Source organism: Myxine glutinosa, chromosome 13 (genome assembly GCF_964187855.1).
Source record: "Myxine glutinosa chromosome 13, kmMyxGlut1.1, whole genome shotgun sequence".
Lineage (NCBI taxonomy): Eukaryota > Metazoa > Chordata > Myxini > Myxiniformes > Myxinidae > Myxine > Myxine glutinosa.
Genome location: NC_136273.1, coordinates 73,620,208 through 73,638,213, shown reverse-complemented (window position 1 = coordinate 73,638,213; position 18,006 = coordinate 73,620,208). Strand labels below are relative to the sequence as shown.

The 18,006-nt window shown below is 42.8% G+C and overlaps 1 protein-coding gene across 1 annotated transcript in view; it reads left to right on the top strand.

The window, feature by feature from the left end:
* LOC137415031 (uncharacterized) overlaps positions 1-18,006 on the top strand; it is a 117,013-nt gene that overhangs the window by 44,453 nt on the left and 54,554 nt on the right. Inside the window, exons 4-5 of the mRNA XM_078767643.1 lie at positions 10,474-10,573; positions 12,546-12,712. Coding sequence (XP_078623769.1) covers positions 10,474-10,573; positions 12,546-12,712 — 267 coding nt within the window. The remainder of the gene's footprint in view (positions 1-10,473; positions 10,574-12,545; positions 12,713-18,006) is intronic.

Genomic DNA, 18,006 nt, shown 5'->3' with positions numbered 1-18,006 from the left:
CATTCTACTAGCATTACGCAAAACCAAGCGCATGTGGGCGTGGTTTTATGACCAGCCTTGAAAAAAGCACACGTATACCATTGTCCAGCATGACCTCATTTTAAACACAAACTGAAGCAAAAACCTCATTGTAACTCAGGCGTCACTGTCATTAAACAAAACAGTTAATGTTTTTGGCAATTTATCAAAGGATTTATGTCTACGATTCAAGCAGCCTACCTAAGGTTCGAATACATTTTATTAACTCATGAAATAACATTATAGAACAGCATTTTATAACATAGCTTACGTGGTAATACGTCAGTCAACCGGCATTTATAATTGAGCATTAAGCAGTAACAAATCTGAGACCTGACATTCCTTCCTCTTGTCTCGTCGAGACAAAGTATCTCAAGAGACAACGTGCCACATCGGGCTTTATTGAAAGACCATCGTGTAATGCGGGTATCTCCCAAGGGCATACCGTGCGCCCAAAGCGCCTCGCCCGTGCATTTGGCGAACGTGTCGTGTGGTGCGTGCTCGGAGCCTGAGGGCTCAAAACATGAAAGTTCATTAACGTTTCGGATCCACAACGAAGACGTCTGGTCCAGATGAGGTTCTGCTCCGCCAGAGGGTGCATCACTTCCCCTGCGGAACTGGCTCCCCCCACCCTTTGCAGACGCAGTCCTTGCAGATCTTCGAAGTTAATCAACGGTCATGCCCATGAGGTCCCTCACGTGTTGCTGTTCTGGGGAATACAAAATGTCGTCAGTATCTTGTGTCTCAATTTCCTGGTCAGGGTACAGAGCGTAAAAATCCGAATCCGAATCACTTGAAGCAAAGAGATCCGCAACATGTGGATCAAAGAGATCCGAAACATTTGGATCAAAGAGATCCGAAACATTTGAAGAAAAGAGAGGGACTTCCTTTATGTCAAAGTCTCCCATGGGCGCCTGGTCGGCTTGCGGGTCTAGGACATCCGCGTCGGGTCCCTCAACCGCCAGACCCAGTGTCGCAATCAGATCCATAGTTGGGTCGGAAGGGGGCGTGCAGCTGTCAGCTTGTAATACATAAGCAGCGTTAGCCAGTACACGCAAGGGGTTTATAGCACAAGTATCACAGTCATCACATACACCGTTACAGGCAGCAGCCAGTTCCCACATGGGATCCACACAAGTATCACAGTCGTCACAAAATTCAATACAATTTTCTGGAGCGCTGGTCGCAACTGCCTTGTTGAAGGACCCGTTCAGGTCGACGGCCTCTGTGGTCAGAGCCATAGTTGTTGTCGGCGGCTTCTTCACTTTCCATCCTGTAAAATACTTTCTCATATAGAGGAGGACTAGAGATTTCATTAGTGCCCCCCAAATTACTACCCCGATTATCACAGCCAGTGCGGTCAATAACCACTTCACTATGGTGCCCGTCCATCCCTGGAACCAGTCAGTGAGCCAGCTAAATGTATAAGAATTTTCGCGCGCGATCCGATCGATCCAATAGTATGTCATGAGCCGTAGCGGTGTCGTTTGCCACCTTTTCTAGGGCCAAAGCCAATTTGTCTATCCGGAAACTATCCATGACTGTGCCCGCTCCTGGGAAGAAGAAACCAAACACCTTTTCCCATAGACTCCCGTGTAGTTTAGTGGTTCCATCTTCGTTCATGACTGACCTCTTATAACGCCTGTCCAAGGACTTTGGGTCTAGCTCATCCAGTATCTCAACGTCAGGAAGGACTGAACCCAGATAACATGTGCCCCCCCAATTATTTGGTAAATAGGGGTAAGCCTTGTCGCCGCATATAAACATTGTCCCATGGGGTGGGACCAGGTGGGTGGATAAGCACTGGAGTCCCTTTACCACCCCATTAATCCTACTAACCCCCCTAGAGAATGTTATAGCCGTTATGTTGTGGTTGCGTTTATCTTGCAGTACTATTCGTAATGTAATCCCCGAGCTCCCTTGTCCCAGCTTCCCGGGGAGAATGTAGGCGCATTCTGATTCTCCCATACGCAAGTGGCCGGAACCCTGGAGGCAGACCTTCCCTTTCTGTGGTTTGACCCAGACGGGGGCAGGCCTCTCGGCCACATGGGCAATCATTGACGGGCGATAATTAAATTGTCGATTGCAACTCTTGCCGTTGTCAACCCCTTCTCTTTCCAGCGTGGTGACTAAACATGGGGAATCGATAGGTTGTGAGCAGAGGTCATTGAGGGACAGAGGTAGCACTATCATGTGTATTCCTGTGGTGCCTGCTTGGGGAAAGCGCATGCACGACCAGCAGTGTGTCCTATTTTGAATTGTTGCCACCTCCCTGGCCACTTTCCAATATGTGTTTTCACCCTTCTTTGGGGCCTTATTCTGGGGTTGTGGCGTGAGTATGTATTCGATGCATGGTATGTAGTTCCTTTCGCCACCGGCCGCGCCAGGGGTCCAGACGCTGCACCGGACCTGCATGGTCATGTCTTTCCCTAGGCGTGTGCGTGTTTGTAGCTTAAAATCAGGGGTTCCCCATTGGTATCCTGGTTGGGCCAAGGTCTTAATGCTAGCTTGCCCGTCTTCCCGGAACTCTCGTTGCTTTTGTAGTACCATGCCAACGCGTCCAGGCCCTGCCGACAGTGCTAGCCAATTTATGTTCACCCAATTTGTGTGCAGGGCTTTCTGTTCGAAACATGGTGGTGATACTCTTTGTCCCCATGTTACGGTGAGGTGTCGGGTTTCGTTTTCGCATCTATTGGAATCGGAATTTCCCCTAGCTGCTGTCGCTATCAATAGTATTGTACCTATGATTAGGCCCATCCTTACTGTGTTCTGGGGGTGTGGTGTCTGGTGCTTGTATGGCCAACTTACAGTGCGTGGCGTGGATCCACGAAGTCTTGCCCTCGCAAAAGACTGCCGTTGGTGTAGTCAGCAACACCTGGACTGGTCCCTTCCACCTTGGTTCCAAGGCGTTCTTGCAGGTGAAGTGCTCCACGAACACCTGGTCTTTTTCCTCTGGTGGAACACCTGATCCACAAGTCTCCTGGGAGCGCCTGGTCTACAGGTCTCCAATTTCCTAATCCACTTTTTTCCAAGTGGATCCAATTTTATTCAATATTCAATTTTTAAATTCAATCCCATTTAATCCAGTCCAATTCAAATTAAATTCCATCCTTCTCTCAGCATCCCATTACCTGTTTCCAACATCAATAAATAAAATTATAAAATTAATAAAAAATCAATCATCTCAACTCTCAAATCGAATCAAAAAATAAAAATAAACGAAAATTACTTCAGCGAGAGTTTCAACTAGAATTACCACAAACCAACCACCATTAACCTCCATTAACACAAACAAACCACCATTAACCTCCATTAACACAAACAAACCACCATTAACCTCCATTAACCTCCCCCTATTATTTATTTATTTTCACGAATAAACAAATAATAGAAATAACCTGGTCTACTTCCAATTTCAATTCTGGTCAGTTCTGGTGTCTGGTCACACACAATGTTTTCCTCACCCACTGTGATTCGCTCAAAATAGATTCTCACTGTTATGTCTGAAATTCGTCTCATGAAAACCCATTCAAGAGTCCGGTGTGACAGACAGCCAAACACATAGACACGCCGAAGACCCCAGGGTACCCATCAAACTAGCTTGTCCCCAGATCAACAACACAGCGAAACATGTGATTTTACTAAAATAATCACTTACTCATAACTAGCTGGATAACTAGCATAACTAGCTCAACACCTGGAACTCATAACTAATACTCATACCACTAATTACTCATAATAACTCATAATTACTTCTGTAATTACTCATGCCAATACTTACTCAAAATAATGTAATATCCCAATCTTCACCCCTTATGCAAATCGAAGCACCCCGGACAACCCACAACCAATATCAACCACTGTAGCCGCCTTCCCCTCCAGGCAGCCACACGCAGCCACATACATCTCCATCCACGTCACACAAGACAACAGCCAACGAGTGTGTCCACCACACAGAAACCTTTGGCAATGCAACAACCGAACTCCCAGACAACCAACAACAAAACCCAATCCATCTCCATGGCTCATCAAGCAGTTCCAACTTAATCCAGCTTCACATACCGATTTCCCCAAAAACTCGTGAAACTTCACCCCCATTTTGGAAAAGCCCTGGACTAAACCCTGACACCCTAAATAACTTCAGACCCATCTCCAACCTACCCTTTCTGTCAAAAGTTTTGGAACGTGCTGTGGCCACTCAACTCAAACATCACCACTCTGCCAATAACCTGTATGAAACATCCCAATCCGGATTCTGCTCCAGCCACAGTACTGAAACTGCTCTCCTCAAAATCACCAGCGACCTTTTCTCTCCTCTGATGCCGGCAACCTCAACATTTTCATCCTCCTCACCTCGACGCCTCCTTTGACATCATCAATCACACCATCCTCCTCACCCTGTTTAGACCAGCTTGTGCCTATTAAACCCAAATTAGTTCACCCCCAAGCCCACAAGGACCACCTACAGCACTGCAAAGATGTCCTCTACTCCACCTACTACCCTCAAATTATCCACTCTGGCTCCGGAATCCCAAAAGCACTCTTCTCTACAATAAACAAACTAAATAAACAAACTTTACAACGTGAACAAACTCCTCAGCGCCCTGGATACCACCACCTTGCTCCACACACCTGTTGGTGCACACCTGTGCACTCACACCTGGTGCCACCTGCACCCTCCTTCCTTCCTGGACCATTCATCCAAAGCAAAATTGACAGCATCTACAACAGCTTAATCACCACAATTCACTCCCCCTTAAGGTGTCCCCCAAGGTTCAGTTCTTGGCCCCCTCCTCTTCGTTCTGTACCTATCCCCCCTTGGTCACTTAATCCGTCATGCACCATAGCCAATGCACCATGGTCTCCAATTCCACTGCTTCACCGATGACATCCAGCTTTTTCATCTCCACCAAATCGTGCTCCACCACCACCCACTCTATCCTGACAAACTGCCTAACTGAAATAAAATTCTAGCTTCAGATCAGCTTCCTCGAACTTAACTACGCTAAATCTGAATTAATCTTCATTCCCCCCAACATCGATGGTTTCCCAGTATCCACATCCGGAATCTTGGCATCATCATTGACCAAAACCCTCTCCTTTGAAAAATACACTAAACAGATCATAAAGACCTTAAACCTTAATCATAAAAACTGAAAAATGCTTCGCCATGGAATAGTCCACCACTCATGTAAATAATCATAAGAGTTCTGCGAAACATCTCCATCTTTAAAACTTAGCCAACCAAATTTAAACCACATGTTTTCCCCCCAAAAAACAAGTCACATTCTTTGTATATTGCCAACATTGTTCATCGTTTAAGTATCATCCAGACCTAAATTTTTATAAACCATCAACTTGTAGATGCATTTATTTATATCCCATTAACCCAAGAACTCTCAATTGCTTGGTTATATTTTAGTAATGTCATATATCCATATTTCTTTTCCAAATTGTTCCTGATATACACATTAATCCCATCTGTCTTCGTTTCCAGATGAACTCAAATCAGGAAATCAACACAAATCCTTATTACCTCCAATCAATTCAAAATTAAATCAACAATTCAAAACCAGATCGGATCAGCGATCAGAAATCACTTTTCCAATCAACACATTCCAAGCAACAATTCATTCAAAGACCAAGCTTAAAAACACAACTCTCATCTTACTGTGACAAATAAGCAACCAACCTACTTCACACTAAAACAAATAACTTTTCATCATCCCTTTCTTCTCCACCGCCTCTTACACTTAAACAGATCATAATTACTCACTCATACACTGTTGCCCATCACCCAGTTGCCCCAGACCCAAACACAGGTTTGAAATCCCAGTAGGTTGTTCTTCAATCCCAACCATCATGTGATCCCAACATCTCTCCATTTATTTCGTTCCTCATGGGGTTGGTGTTTTATGGCCTTTACCTCTTACCCAATCACACTGCACATTATTCCCCGTCCTTGATGGATAATTTTACATCCAGATGGGCACAGCATCTCATTTTTGGCGACCCAGCCCTAAAACAAGCCCCTGGACTCCTTGCAGGCTGGACCAAAACCCCCGGTTTAACGTGACTCAAATCCATCTCAAATCCCCACAGCTCGATCGAACACGTCACTGTACTCGACCCGGTTAAATTAAATTCCAAGCGTACTGTACCTGACTGACGCTTCCACAACAACAAAAAACTCGATATTCTCTGTCCACTAATTATGTACATGATTTTGGTTTTACCCACAATATAATGTCCCGATATTCTCCAGATTTAAGTCCTATATATCCTGTCGTTAAAGCACCACCCTGTAGACTGACTCCGCCTGTCGTTCTTCCAAGGTTAGTGAATTACCTCTGACCTTTCCCTTGCATATCTCGAACAAAGGTCAACTAAACTTTAAAAGGTCAAACTTCGAATTGGGGTAACCAGCGCTTTATTATCCCACAAGTAATGCAAGTCCGGCGACAATGGACAAATGACCATTAATGTGGCTCTACATAGCATAATGCTAACTTCTACGAATCCAACAACCGTCACAATCCGTCCAGGAACTTCCGTACGTGCTCTACAATGCAGCACCTCTCTACCTGGTGCACACCTTTCGCACATCCTTCCTCGTTCGCACAACGCTTCATCAACACACCTCCTCGTGCCCACACCTTGGCACAAGCCACACCACATACCGACAGTTGAAACCTCGACCGTCCTCCTTCCTCGGATCAGCGTTCTGTTGAAAACGTGACATTTCTGCTCAAATTATTGAATTTCCTATTTTAATAACTTGACCTTACCAGCATCGCTCGCCAGCATACCCTTTGTCCGGCGCATCGATCATCCCAAATGCTTCGATGCATCTTCCAGCCGCCACTCCGCACTGTACCTTACTGTATGAACAAGACTTCCTGTTGGAACTTGACTCCGGAAATTAATTACTCTGTCTTGAAATCGTTTATTTTAGCCATCTTAAATAAATCCATCCATCTATCCATCTTATAAATCCATCTTAAATAACGTATTCGTCCTGTGACATTGCCTGGCATATATGTCGCAGCCGGCCACTATTCCGACATGGCTCATGACTCATGTCTAATTCTGACAAGAAGATGAAGGATGAAGGACATGACATGAAGAAGAAGATTCTGACAAGATACTGACATGTGAACGTCCGACATCCAGCAAAGTCGAAATGACCCACAATGCATTTGGGCACACACTTCCTCTGAGAGTGGGCGAGTTATCGCCGGCACTCTGAGCAACCTCATCGCACCCGACCCCAAAATGCACTATATGACACCAATTTCAAAGGTGAGCTGCCTCAGCGATACATCCCACACATACAATACACAATATCTGCCATTGAATGAACTCTTCAATTCAAGTAAAACACACATATTGATTCGAATTCTGCAACCATCTCCAAGAAACCGCTTCATATCAACAGTAGATCGACAAGGGCACTCCGGGTGCTTTCCTGACCCGATTTATATCAATTCGCTTCCCAAACAACTCCCAAACAGATGAAAATCCGGACTCAGTTCAGGACCTCGCCTGTTCTCTCGGATAGACGTTAAAATGGACATTCCCGGCCTGAATTTCCCGCACGTCGAGCAGATCACTTACAAAGTTTCACACCGAAACCCTCTGCTTTGCACATGACACACAGACAAACACATTGGCCAGACACACACGTCAATTAACATCCCAATATACATTCATTCCTCATTCATATCCTCATTCATATTACGTCTCTCATTCAAGGAAAAGGATTTTTTGGGACGGGTTTGGACGGGGGGTGGGTTGAGGTGAAAAAAAAAGGGAAGGCAGGGCGGGGTGTTGGGGTGTTGCCTAGAGCCCCGGGACTGAGCTCAGGTCTTGGGGGGGTTGGGGGGTCTTGGTCTGGCATCTGGTCCAGCGGCATCACTCGCTGATTTACTTGTTTAACTACCTCCTTAATTGTTTTGTCCTGAACTTTGCTTCCTGAACTTGCTTCCTTTGGCTCTGAAGCTTCAAATTCCTACAATGCAGCTCCTGCTTCAATTTTCAATATTTCAAAACCTAACCTGTCCTTCTCACCCTGTGGCCACCTGGCCCATTTCCTGTGAGCTTATTTATTTTCTCTTGTCCACCAGATCCTGGCCTGCTTTATCTGGACCTCTTGTCTAGAACTTCCTGGCTTGACCTCGTAGTTGTCACTACCTTCTTGTCAAACCTATGGTACCTGCGCATTTCCCTTTTCCTGGCCATGTCCCTTTGGCCTTCTAAGTTAACCTATGGCCTTTTATCTAAGTTTAGCCACAGCCCTTTGTTCCCTGGCATGCAATGGCATACCCCATCTTGTCTCTGGGCTGTTCCTTCCTGGAAAAATCTTGGCCACCTGGTTTCAGCCTATATGGCTGTCCGACCTCATTTTCCCCTCCTGGTGCTAACTGTAACTTTAAGCTTCCTGTTAAATCCTTACTGATATCCTGCGCAAAATCTATCCTTAGCTTTTTACCCTTAATGTTTATCCAGCGCAAATATTGTAACGTTACTCTTACTATCCTTACTTGTTTATCCTGGCTTTAACAAAGCTACGTCATTCTGAGGCCTAAATGAGCCTCTACTTACAATTTCTGTTCGAGTGCAGACAGCGCGGAAGACAAGGAGACTGAACCCGCTCGAAGGAGGAAGGTACGAATTTGGAATAATAGCCCTCTGATATAAAACAACTCCCACCTTTCATCAAATCAACGTGCCGGCGCCGGCCTCAGGTCAGCCTTCCTCCTGTCCATCGGGCTCCGTTTCCCGTCCTCCGCGTCTGTTGACACCCCACTCCTGGTACCATCTGTGAAGAATCAGCTCTTCGTTTGCAAAGAAGTCCACAAATAGCCTGGAAAATGACGCAGTTTTTTATTAAAGCCAACTTATATGGATCCGGAGGAGACCGACGTCTACAGCAATCTACAGCAAGAACATGCCAAGTCAAGCCTTCCTGCCAACGCATTGATTCTCATTCACTTATATACGAATACGATTTATCAGAAAATCTCCGAGAGAACGAAGCGACTGGCGAGAGTCCCTCCCACCGTTATCATTCGGGGGAGTCAGCCTTTCCTTATCAATTGTTTTTCTGGGCTCCGAGAAAACAGAACTGTAACTCACAAAGAGAAGAGTGTATGCTTAGCCAAACAAACCCATATATTTTATGGGTTTGTGTACATGAGTAATCCAAAGCATGTTTATACAGAGTCATGCGTTGCTGAGATTAAAACAAAATATATATAGTTAACGATAGGTTCATGTCATTCTACTAGCATTACGCAAAACCAAGCGCATGTGGGCGTGGTTTTATGACCAGCCTTGAAAAAAGCACACGTATACCATTGTCCAGCATGACCTCATTTTAAACACAAACTGAAGCAAAAACCTCATTGTAACTCAGGCGTCACTGTCATTAAACAAAACAGTTAATGTTTTTGGCAATTTATCAAAGGATTTATGTCTACGATTCAAGCAGCCTACCTAAGGTTCGAATACATTTTATTAACTCATGAAATAACATTATAGAACAGCATTTTATAACATAGCTTACGTGGTAATACGTCAGTCAACCGGCATTTATAATTGAGCATTAAGCAGTAACAAATCTGAGACCTGACACACACACATACATACATACATATACACACATACATACACACATATACACACATACATACACACATACACACACATACATGCATACATATATATTCATACATATACACACATACATACACACATAGACACACATATACACACACATATACATACACACATACATATACATACACACATATACACACGTACATACATACACACATACATACACACATACATACATATACACACATACATACACACATATACACAAATATACACACACACATATACACATACATACATGCACACATATACACACACATATACATACACACATACATATACATACACACATATACACACGTACATACATACACACATACATACACACATACATACATATACACACATACATACACACATATACACAAATATACACACACACATATACACATACATACATGCACACATATACACACATAGATACATACACACATATACACACATACATACATACACACATATACACACATACATACATACACACATATACACACACACATACATACACATACATACACACATACACACATACATACATACACACATATACACACAGACATACACACATATACACACAGACATACACACATACATACATACATACATACACACATACATACATACACACATATACACACAGACATACACACACACAAACATACATACATACGGACAGACAAACGCTGTTCTAGATGGCATTGCCTTACGGGCTATGCCGTATAAAGATGTCAGATCTGTTGTTTCTTACGCTTCCGTTTCGTCTTTGTTACACAGAGAAAGAAGTCACGGATTTTATTTGTATCTGGTGGAATGAAAACTATTTCACCTGCACCTGGAAGGCAAGAACAAACAGGACGTACATGCTCCAGTTCACGTAAGATTTATGCAACACCTGGGAATTCTGAAAACTGTTACATTTAGTTTGAAAGTGTCACACCAAAAACAAGAACCACACTCGATAGAGAGCACACCTCACATACCATTAAAAAAAAAAAAAACCACCTTTAGAGGCCATTTTTCCCCGCATGCGGGGGTTGGCCTTTTTCGGGAACTGTGGTTGTTGTTGCTTTTTTGGTCCCCTTTTTGAAGCAATGTTGTACGGCCGGATGCCCTTCCTGACGCCAACCCTTTTTGCCGCCTTTAACGACAAGCAGGGAATTACCAGTGAACTGGTACTCAATTTGCCGACCTCGGAAGGATGACAGGCTGAGTCAACCCCCCTGGTGTTAATTCAGCGATTGACCGGGATTCGAACCCAGGATCCTAGGATCCTAAGCCGGCACCCTAGCCGCTAGCCCAACACCAGGGAACCCTCAAAAAAAAGGAATTGGCAAACAAAGATCCCGAGAAGCCAGTTTTGTAACGTTGTGTAAATTTACCTCTAAGGGAACGTAGTGATCTGGTTCGATGGCCACGTTATAAACTGGAAGGTCTTCTCCAAGATCCACGGTAATCTGAGCAGACTCTTCCAGCGTTGTCCATGAGCATCTGTTCTTCGACGCGTTTTTGACATGTTCATCAACAATGCTGCTCGACATGGTCCATGGTCGTCCTTATGCTCGATCTTGCCCTACAGATAACAGGTATCATGGTCAATAGCACACCTCTTTAAATATGCACATGGACATGACCGAATAAGGTGGTCTGGGTCACAATGGAAGAGATACATGCAGTCATACATTTGCAAACAAATCCAAGTACCCTAAGTGTAAGATCTGGTATTTACATGTTGAAACGAGCACCATTTAACACTGGGATTGTATGCAGCATGACACTTTTATATGTTTTTACCTGGATTTGCTCTACTCTTTATTCTATGCACGTCTGTGGCACAAAGTTAACCGTTACACAGGACAAGTATCAGGATTATCAACCAGACTTGGTGGTGTCATGGTTAGAGGACAAGTATCAGGATTGTCAACCAGACTTGGTGGTGTCATACCACCTCATACCATAGAGAGAAAAAAATTAAAGAATTATTGTATCATGAAGTTGATTCTGAGGGTCTTTCACCCGATCACCACAGGCAGGTTGGTGGTCTTTCTGTCTTCTGCCGACTCCTCTCCGGCCTTGCTCCCCCAGCTCTCTCTGTGCTCTGTCCCCCAAATATTCCTACAGGTCGCACAAGATCTGCCTGCAACCCTCTTATGGTTAAACTGCCAAAATCAAGACTCTCTGCTCACCTTCACTCTTTCATTCCCCTTTTCTCCCGCCTCTGGAACAAACTCCCTCACTGTCTTCAATCCCACTCCACCCTCCAGGTCTTAAAACAGCTGTTCACCACCATCTCTTATCTTCCCCCATCCAAAACCTTGATCTTTTCTACCCCTGTTAATTCACCCCAATTCCACTTTTTTGGAAATTCCGACTTCTTTCCTGGGAAGTCCTAGCAGTGTCTATGTGTTTTATACCTCTCCCACCCCCCACCCCCCCTTCCCGTGCCTCCTCACCCAAAGCCCTCTCCCTCCCACAGATCTCCCGATGTCCCTGCTCTCAAATGTTGTACTTGTGTGCTTCCCTATCTGTCCCCATCTTGTCTCCCGCCGCCTTTATCTTATGTTTTATGTGTCAGTTTGTCTTTTTGTGATCAATGTTAGCTCTTACACGAGCCTCGATCTTGTATACAAAAAAAAGAAAAAAAAGAAAAGACTGACAAAAGTTATTGCTCCAGCAACATTCATCATTTTTCACTACAAACCATTTTTCACTTGTCTTTCAATCTCTTGTTGTTCATCAGATCACTTCACATCACCACTCACACCACCCACACCACCCACACTCAATAATGTTCACCTTATCCACAAATGACCTACATTGTTGCAGTGACTTCTCGGTTTGTTTCACAGAAATAGGTCCATGAGCAGGCCACTTGAGTGCAAGCCTGTTGAGAAATCAAAATCGAAATGTGTTTCCAAGAATGTTTCAAAGAATAGCTACTTTGCATGTTTGAACACCACCACCACCGATGGCACCAGCACACAGGCTTCTTGCAAGTATTTTAATTATTATCAAGGTAGGTAAACATACCTGGACGTGCACACACACTGGTGGAATCACCATTTTTTTTTTTTTTTTTGTATACTGAATCGAGGCTCGTGAAAGACATATGTTGGAATCATCCTGTCAAATAGGCAATATCTGTAAATATACTGTTAAAAAAGACAATCAGGAGAGAATGAATCGTATATCTGGCATCAACCTTTATATGTTTGGTTCATGAAGGCTTCCTGATATGTAATGGTTGGCTCGTCATTGTGAATGCTGGTGTCGGTCTGCGTGTCCATAGACAAGACAACCGGTGGATTTTATCAATGAAAAGTTGAAAAGAGTCTGTGTTTCTGCAGTGTAAAACGAGCTACCAAGATAACTGATGGATTTTATCAATGAAAAGTTGAAAAGAGTCTGTGTTTCCGCAGAGTAAAACGAGCTACCAAGATAACCGATGGATTTTATCAATGAAAAGTTGAAAAGAGTCTGTGTTTCCGCAGAGTAAAACGAGCTACCAAGATAACTGATGGATTTTATCAATGAAAAGTTGAAAAGAGTCTGTGTTTCCGCAGAGTAAAACGAGCTAACAAGATAACCGATGGATCTTATCAATGAAAAGTTTAAAAAGCCTGTGTTTTCGCAGTGTAAAATGAGCTAACAAGATAACCGATGGATTTTATCAATGAAAAGTTTTAAAAGTCTGTGTTTCCGCAGAGTAAAACGAGCTAACAAGATAACCGATGGATTTTATTAATGAAAAGTTTTAAAAACCTGTGTTTCCGCAGTGTAAAACGAGCTAACAAGATAACCGATGGATTTTATCAATGAAATGTTTAAAAAGTCTGTGTTTCCGCAGAGTAAAACGAGCTAACAAGATAACCGATGGATTTTATCAATGAAAAGTTTAAAAAGCCTGTGTTTTCGCAGTGTAAAATGAGCTAACAAGATAACCGATGGATTTTATCAATGAAAAGTTTTAAAAGTCTGTGTTTCCGCAGAGTAAAACGAGCTAACAAGATAACCGATGGATTTTATCAATGAAAAGTTTTAAAAGTCTGTGTTTCCGCAGAGTAAAACGAGCTAACAAGATAACCGATGGATTTTATTAATGAAAAGTTTAAAAAGTCTGTGTTTCCGCAGTGTAAAACGAGCTAACAAGATAACCGATGGATTTTATCAATGAAATGTTTAAAAAGTCTGTGTTTCTGCTGTGTAAAACGAGGCTGACATTCCACACATTACCTCAGGGTAAAAATTTAAACATGGCTCATTGTCAAGTACTCCCCATGGGGGACAACATATATTCATTATGATGTCATCGGTGCCTTCATTATGACATCATAATTAGACAAATAGAACGCTTGATCCAATCAGTTTGAAATTTCTTGGGCATGATCTGCACTAAAATTGTACGGGAGAATTAAATTGATGACGTCGTCGGTCACGTGGTTCGGCAGCCATATTGGGTTGAACATAAATCGACATCATCAATAAACAGCACAAGCACAGCAGCTGATAATCACCACACAAATACGTTCTGGCCTGGATCTGCAATCTCTGATTGCTCTTTCTTGTTTGTGTTGCGTTTGTATACATTAAACGTGTTATTATTTCACTTAACCTGCTTTCTCTACTAACATAACCCACTAATTTTGTAATATTCCTGTCTGGTCAAGCAGCAGGGGGAAACTTTTTATTTTCCTGATTCATCAAATCGTGTGACCTTTTTTCCCCTTGAGTTGGAGTGTTGATTTTGCACTGTATTCAACACCACTCCCAAGTTGATGTGTTTTGTCAGCAAAGTGAGACTCTCCCCTTTCCCCCACTGCCCTCTGAGGTCCCATCTTGAAAGACTGTGTTTTACGATTAGTCAGGTGGGGGCCCTTGTTGTGTTGGGCCCCCATTTGCCTTAACGCCACCTTTGATTAAGGGTCTGGATCCAAGATCGATGATCAAATATGGATGGAGGGAGAGTGCACATTTTCTTGGGCAAAGGCCAAAGATCAAAGGGACAGGATCAAAGAGGTGGAAGATCAAAGGTCAAAAAGAAAATGCATTTGTGGCATTGATTAAGGGATGACAATAACAGAAGAAAAATTGAAGTTGTTAAAAAACGAAAATAAAAAATAAAGGAGCGTAGAAGAAGAAGAAGAGAAAGAAAGGAGAGGGGAAGAAAAGAAAAACATGAGGATATGGAAAAATATAAATTTTTATTTGGATTAGAAGTTTAAGTAAATGAAAAATGTTTGTTAATCCAGTTTGGTGCTAATGTGCCGAGTTTGAATAATCAAGAATTTTTCTTTGCGTTTTTGAATATCTTGTCCATGGTGCCATGATGTTAAGGAATCACACAGACAGTTATATGTTGGGTGGAATGGCCGGGATGATTGAAGTGTCATTCTATTCATGGTTTCATGATGTCCATGCTGTTAGCAAGTGTTCAATACTTGTTTTTATTTTCTTGTTTGTATACGAGAGAGAGAGAGAGAGAGAGAGAAGAGAAGAGAAGAGAAGAGAAGAGAAGAGAAGAGGAGAGGAGAGGAGAGGAGAGGAGAGGAAAGGAAAGGAAAGGAAAGGAGGATGGATACCAACAGTAGGGGTGACGGACAAGATAGAGGGAGACTTGGACAAACAAGGGATGTGTGGAGGAATGGGGGAGGGCGCGTAGGAGTGGATACATGCGGTGGACAAGATGGATACAGAAGGAAACTCTCAGGAAGGAACAACTGGAAGCTTGAAGGAGATGGGCTTGGTGGTGGGGGAGAGCGTTAACAGGGGTAGAAAAGATCACGGTTTTGGATGAGGGATGATCTGAGATGGTGGTGAACTTGAAGCTGTCTTGAAGAACAAAGTGTTCTGAGAAATGATCAAGCAGTCTTCGTCCTGTCCACCTGATGTAGAGATTGTTACAGACAGTGTCGGTGTCCCAATATAATATAACCTTGGTCGTGCAAGTGCAGTAAAGTCATGAAAAACTTTAAGGGAGCTTTTTGAGTTCTGAAAGTGAGGTGGTCATTCTGATAAAAGTGCAGGTGTGAACATTTTTTAATTCCTGGTCGAACGTCAGATGGTAACCAACAACCTTTTAACGAGAGAAACTTGCAAACCGATGCCACATTTAAATGACAAGAGGCAGATGTTGAAAAATGGAGGCAGTTTCTGAATTTTTTCGTCACAAATTGAAGATTCTCTGAATGATCTTCTCGAGTGAGTGGTTACTCGGTGGGTAAGAGAAAGTAAATGGAATTCCTTCTTCAGACTTTGGCTCTGAAAGTTGTGAGACCCCTATGTATTAATGTGGGTGCAGTCCAGTGCCAGAATTATTAGTCTCAATTCGTTTCCCATCGTTAGTAGACATGCGCATCAACTTTTCGTGGATAAATCCCAACACTTATTTCTGGTTTATAACCTTAGTTCCATGAATATTTGCTAACAACTGGTCACCGTATTCTAGCTATGACCAGCGCAGAGATTAGCTGATATTATTAATGCTTTTTTATTTATTTATTTTGAAGGCTCCAGTCACGGACTATATAGTCCTCATTGAGACCAGGCCTTAAATAAAAGAGCTGCATTGATAGAAAAGTGAAGAAAGAGAGAATAGTCTTAAGAGTTTTGAGGAAGTAAAAAATCTGCTTTTTGAAAGGGGAAGGTCGTAAATGTTTGGAAAGACATGGGAAGGTAAAAAGTTCCAGAGGTTGGCAGTGGTAGGGAAGAAACAAACATCATAATGGCCCACCCTTGAGTTGCCAATGGCCACACAATAATCATGAGATGTAGAGGCTTGTCGAGTATTCCGTTGTCTTGCTAATGGCAGATTTACACATGCAGCAAGTTCCTGGGAGCAGAAACCCAAGTAATATCTGTAGAAAAGAGAAAGAGAGCCAACCTTGCTGTGTAGTTCAAGCGGGTCGAGTTTTGAGGTCAGATTGGGAGAGTTGATAAGTCGGATTACTTTGGATTCAATTCTGTCCTGTAAGTATGTGGAGCTAGAACCGCCCCAGATGTGAGAGCAGAACTCTGTACAAGGGCGAATCAATCCTTTATATAGTTGAAGCAACTGTTGAGAGAAGAATCTTCGACATCTGAACAGGACTCCCAGTTTCTTCGAGGCAGACTTAGCTATTTGCGTAATATGTGAATTCCAGGATAAATTTTATGTTCGGGTAATACCTAGTAGGTTCATTGTATCACATGTTGTAATTGTGGAGCTTTCAAAGGAGATTGGAGAGTTGAGAGGATTCTAGAGAGAGCAAGAGATGGGAAGAAATTGAGGTTTAGATGCATTAAACTTAACCTGATTACATTTGCCCTACTGGGAAATCTTGTCCAAATCTGAATTTAAAAGAGTTGGATGTGATCAAACGAGATGTAGATCGAGTGCAGGAAGATGTGGCAGATGGGAAAAACATGGAGGAATGTCATGTAGAGTCATCAGCATACGAGTGCATTTGATTATTTGTAGAAGAGAGTAGATATTTCTAATTATGCTTCCCCTCCTACAGAGAGAGGGGAGTGTAATTCTTTTTCCAAAGTTTATTTCTTTTTTCTTTCTTTATTCCCACAATTACAATCACACATAATTTCTTCATTTCTGAGGCAATCCTATTAAGTTCGCTGTGGATGTACCTTGGTCCAAGACAACCAGTCTGATTTTTTATTTTATATTGAATCCTCCTCATTCCAATTCCATGGGGTCAAAAGTGAAGCAATCATAATCACACATATCTATCCCCTTGTCATTTTAATTAATCCAGAACTCTATAGACTGAAGTAGACAGACATTAGCTTGATGCTGCTTTACTTTAGATTCCACAGGGGGCAAAGGTCATGATCACATGCCAAATGAAGGTTTCTGGCCAACTATACTGTTACGGGCATCGAGGATGAGGACCTGAGTCCCAAACGTCACTGCCGACTAAGTCTATTATAGGGTGACTAATGTCAGCGACCCCAAGTCCTATCCCCAACCCGCCGCCGAGGCCCGCAAGCTGGCCGAGCGGTTTTTGGAAGCTTGAACGTTTGGTTTAGTGCAAGGAGTTTAAACTGCCACACTGGCAGCTCAGGGGAGCTTGCCCATCCGATCCGAAAAATGTCAATCAAACAAAATGAAATACAATCAATTTACTTCAAATAATGCAAAACGATACAATAATCAAATCATATAAGTACAAGTATGACAGACTGAAACAATTAACACAGGCCACATACAACTGATATGAAAGGCTGACACAACATCCACACACAACACTCTATCTAACCCAGGGAAGGAAAGGGAAGGTAAGCAAAGTAATAAAATAATAATCGCAGGGAATTTAA